Here is a 4797-nt window from a genome sequence, read left to right on the forward strand (position 1 = left end):
AGCTGAGCAGGTCCAGGGAACACCCAGGACACAAAGGCCTTGGACTTCCCTTATAAAACCCCACAGCCCGTCAGCATGCGTCAGGAAGATGTCCATAGGTGCATTTAGCCCAGAAATGGCCTCCAGCAATGGGTACCGGGAGGCTCTGCTCTAGGGTGGTAGTCATTGGTCACAATTGACTTCTCCCACATCGAAGCAAGGGAGAGATTTGAAGCAAAAAAAACCAAAAAACCAAAAACAATGACTTTGAAAGGATTTTATAAGAATGTATACCTACGTGAACCTGTGGGTAGGTATGTGCACATTTGTACCGACGCCCTTGGACATCAGAGACCCCTGGACATTGGGTCCCCCGGAGCTGGAGTCACAGGCAGTTGTGAACACCGCGTGGGTGCTAGAAACTGAGTCAGCAGTGAGCACTCTCCAGGCCTAGAAGGGAGGATGTTTGAAACAGGGCCTCCAATTTGCAGTAAATCTCTTTGCCTCTGGGATTACAGGTGTGAAGCACACTTAGGGGCTTCCTTCTGATAAGTCTGACTTCTCCTTCCAAGACATATGTGAGTTTTGAAAGGGGCCATTCATTCATTCATGATCCATCACTCCATTCATCATTCAAAGACAAGGTCTCACTACATAGCTCTGGCTGTTCTGGAACTCACTCTGCAGACTGAGGCTGGCCTTGAACTAGATCTGCCTTCCCCTGTCTCCCAAGTGCTGGCATGTACCACTAGGTCCAGCTGGTATCTTTCTTTCTGGGACACCAAGCTGCCCCTCCAAGTTACAGCAGGCTACAAGATGTTGACCTTCAATGTATTCTCAAGAACAGAGGCATGGGACTCCTGCATGACTTTATGTATTTACACTGGGGATGCTATTGCCAACTAACTGGTAGTATCTAGAGACCTCTGTGGCTCTTACAGGGAAGGAAGCATGGTTGCTGCTGGCATCTAGTGGGTGGAGGCATGGGTGGGTACTGCTTGGTGGCCTGCAAAGGAGGGCTCTATGACGAACGATTATCTGGCAGAGATGTCAGCAGTGGCTAAGTTGGCAACTCTTGCTTCAGATCCCTCAGAACACTGGTTGTGGGGAAGTCACTTCGCTCTCCCCTCAGGTAAGGCCCCTGCAGCTAGGGATGTCTGTGAGGAATAGGTCCCCAGACCAGGTGGATTTTTAAAGCTCTTCCTGGTTGATTAAAAACCAGGCATTCTAGCTGTAGACAAAAGCCAGAGGCGCAGCTGAGGCTTCAGTGTGTTCCTCTAGGATTCTCTTGGCTCAGCAGTTAAGAGCACTGACTGCTCTTCCGAAGGTCCTGAGTTCAAATCCCAGCAACCACATGGTGGCTCACAACCATCTGTAATGAGATCTGACGCCCTCTTCTGGTTTGTCTGAAGACAGCTACAGTGTACTTACATATAATAAATAAATAAATAAATAAAAGAAAGAAAACAGAAACCTAGGATCACTTTGTTCCAGTGATCATACATTGGAAATGAAGAACATTCTTTGGTTGACCATTTTGGGGTGACAGCAGCAGTGAGAGCCCTGCCCTCCTCCCTCCTGCACTGAGAGGCTCTCTGGTGACCAGCTTAGCTTAAGTGCATTCCCCGAGTTTCTAGGGCCAGCTCTCTCAGAACCCTTGGAGAGCTGTGTACAGTCTGTTTGTCCCAAGTTGTGTGATTCTTATTCTTATTTATTTATTTTTTCGAGACAGGGTTTCTCTGGGTAGCCCTGGCTGTCCTGGAACTCACTCTGTAGACCAGGCCGGCCTCGAACTCAGAAATGCACCTGCCTCTGCCTCCCAAGTGCTGGGACTAAAGGCGTGCGCCACCACTGCCCAGCTCAAAAGCAACTTTTAAAGCTCATTTTACAGAAGTGAGTGGTAAAGCTGACAAGGGCTAAATGTTGAGCAGTCATCTGGGAAGCCCCGTGGTCCCTGCCCCATGGATTTCAACTGTCACTGTGTCAAGAAAGTGGCCACAGAAGGCAGGTAACAAACTCTGTGGATATTTTCTGATCAAACCAATTACTCGAAGATGTGAAAACCTTCATTTCAATTGTACAAGAACAGGTATGTGCGGATGCATTCCAGGGCACATCTTCCCATGCATTTTTCTCTCTGCATGGTAACTCACACACAGCAAAGACCTGCCTTGACCACAGGTCCACCTAAGCAGCTTTAGAATGGGTCTGCCAGACATATGTGCCAGGCCACACCTGACAAAAAACCAAATAAAACTCCCACAACCAAGAGGAGGAGCAGAATGAATTTGAGAAACCAACTAAATTTGAAAAATAGGCTTTATTTTAACCAGTGGCATGGTCTGACATCCTATGCATACCAGATTACAGCCAAGTTCACAAACACAAACAAACAGCAGTTTTCTCATTCCCTTGTCTTCCGATGGAGAAACGGTGGTGGCAGCATTGCACTGTGGATGCCAGGAGCTTTTGTACCAGCTCTAGCTTCGAGTCCGGGCCCTGGAGCACAGCCCCTAACACAGCATGCTCACATGTGCAAAGACATCTTCAATAAAACAACCAGAGCAGAATTTTGTTGGAAATCACACTTGGCATTCAAAACCAGACATTGCTCCTAACCCATGTGGATGGGCTGATGTGGTGCTGAATTGCATACTGAGGCGCAAGGCCTGGCCAGTCTGCCTCCGGCTGGGCTCCAGATGATTCAGGGTCCTACTCTGCCCCCATGGAGCATGCGTGTCCCTGCACTGATAGAGAATGGAAACACCTTGACCTAAATACAAGACCTGTTTTGTCCAACACTGGAATTGGCTTTACACTTTACTGCACAAGAAGCTTAAATATATGGGTCCTCATATAGCACAAAGTGCCCGATATTCAGAAAATTATTCAAACAGTTCTTCACCCCTGAGGATTCGTGTTTATAAAGGTGAAAATACAAAATATTAAAATAATTTGCCCTTTCTCCCCATCAGAAGGAACCACACTCTAAGGATTCCTACAACATACAAAATTCCAAGACAAAATTGCTTTCTCCCCAAATTGACACTGAAATTAGTGTCAAGCTGCCGGGGGGCCGGGGGAACCCTTACGAGGAGAGGGGCCTTTGACTACTTGGTTTTGTGTCTAACAACCCTATTTTGAGAAAGATAGTAGAAGGAGTTCCTGGCTTCAGGAGCTCGTCTCTCCCTTCGTTCGGTTCTCAGCTTTCTTAGCTAGTCACCATGAGTGTGGAGAACGTGAGTTCCAGAGCTGGGGACAGTCCTAGGAGAGGACTTGTTTCCCTCGAGTTGGTGACATCAGATGGCAAGGGTTCAGGTGCTCTGTCCGTCCTGCTTTCCTGCACCATGAGCACCTGGAGGATCAGTTGTGTTCAACACAAAGTAGCTGAAGTGGGGAGGAGGAGGCAGCAGTGTGCCCATGGCGTCAGCGGAGGCACGTGGACAGGAACTGGTGGAAAGCCTTCACAAGCTTGGGCCAGGGCTTCCAGAAGACAGGACGAGCTCCAAGAGCACAGCATGCAAGCACAATCCGCACTCTGCTAGATGTGAAGCTGACACAGGAACCACTGACGGCAGGAACCTGTGCCTGGCACTGGAAACCTCTGCACTGAGGTGAACGGTAAGCATAGAGAATAGCTTCCCCTGAAGTGAGGGAGGGCGGCTGCACATTCACGCATGCACACACATGCACCACGGCCTTTCTTGAAGACTGCCCTGTTTTTTCTAGCTCCCCACTGGCCATCCAACAGCCCCGTGCACGTGCCTGGCTCAGAACGTCAGCAGCTGTGATTCTGTAACTATCTACGCGCCCTTCTCTCCTTTTAAGGCACAAACAGACTGACGGCTTTGAAAATACCTGTCAGGTTCTGAGGACATCAAGCAAGCTGATCACAGGCCAGAGCCCAGGAGGCAGTTGATTCTCTTGGGCTTTATGCATGGCTGAGGGATGGCCTCAGACCTGAAGCAGCCTCTCTCTGTCACTGTGATATGGTAAAGGCAGGGCCACAGGAGAAGCTGAAGTGGCAAGGTAACTAAGAACAGGGATATTTAATAGTTCTTACTGTGCAGTTAACACACATCCCTAAGGAGAGTTCCCATCGGCCTGCCCAGACTGAGAAAGCAGGCCGACTGCTAAGGAGCATTCACAATTCATAAAGTCACTGTTATCACAATGACTTCCACAAAGATAGGTGGACAAACACAAAGACAGACAGACAGACACACACAGACACTAACACATACATGCACCCCCTTCCACCATGAAGGAATCTTTCAACAAGAGGCACTTGAATGGTATTTGGAGAGTTCCTGTGAGAAGGCCTTCCCGTCACAGTGAAGTGGGATAGACAGAACCGAAACCAGGTGCTCAGGACTCCATTTCTTCTTGGTCGAGGGGTGGTGGCACGAAGCTGATGACTTCATCGTAGGTCAGGCCTAGAGCAGGGAAGGAAGGGTAAGGCGTAAGACTCAAGGCGCTGTCTTTGCTGGCAGACACTTAGCTCCTCCTGAGTTCTCCCGAGAGCAGCATTGCACTCCGCAGACAGTGAGGCAGTCCTGCTCTGGAGCCCGACTGCCCTTGTGCTTTAGGAGGGAGCAGGACTGGGTGTAGATGCAGCTCCATTCCTGGCAGTGCCTAACTAAGCCAAAAGCTATGAAATACTTTTGTCCTAATTCTGTCTCGAAAACCAAAATCAAAAATAAAAACCTCCTCAAAAACAAAACTCTTGCCAGGCAGTGGTGGCGCGTGTCTTTAATCCCAGCCCTTGGGAGGCAGAGGCAGGCGGATTTCTGAGTTCGAGGCCAGCCTGGTCTACAG

General features: G+C 49.1%; 1 protein-coding gene across 2 annotated transcripts in view; it reads right to left on the reverse strand.

Moving 5' to 3' along the window:
• Positions 1 to 2284: 2284 nt before the first annotated feature.
• Mapk14 (mitogen-activated protein kinase 14) overlaps positions 2285 to 4797 on the reverse strand; it is a 60583-nt gene continuing 58070 nt past the window's right edge. For both annotated transcript variants that reach the window (XM_031348750.1, XM_031348751.1), the window contains exon 12: positions 2285 to 4415. In XM_031348750.1, coding sequence (XP_031204610.1) covers positions 4348 to 4415 — 68 coding nt within the window. In that variant the 3' untranslated portion in view covers positions 2285 to 4347. The remainder of the gene's footprint in view (positions 4416 to 4797) is intronic.

This window comes from Mastomys coucha, unplaced genomic scaffold (genome assembly GCF_008632895.1).
Source record: "Mastomys coucha isolate ucsf_1 unplaced genomic scaffold, UCSF_Mcou_1 pScaffold3, whole genome shotgun sequence".
Lineage (NCBI taxonomy): Eukaryota > Metazoa > Chordata > Mammalia > Rodentia > Muridae > Mastomys > Mastomys coucha.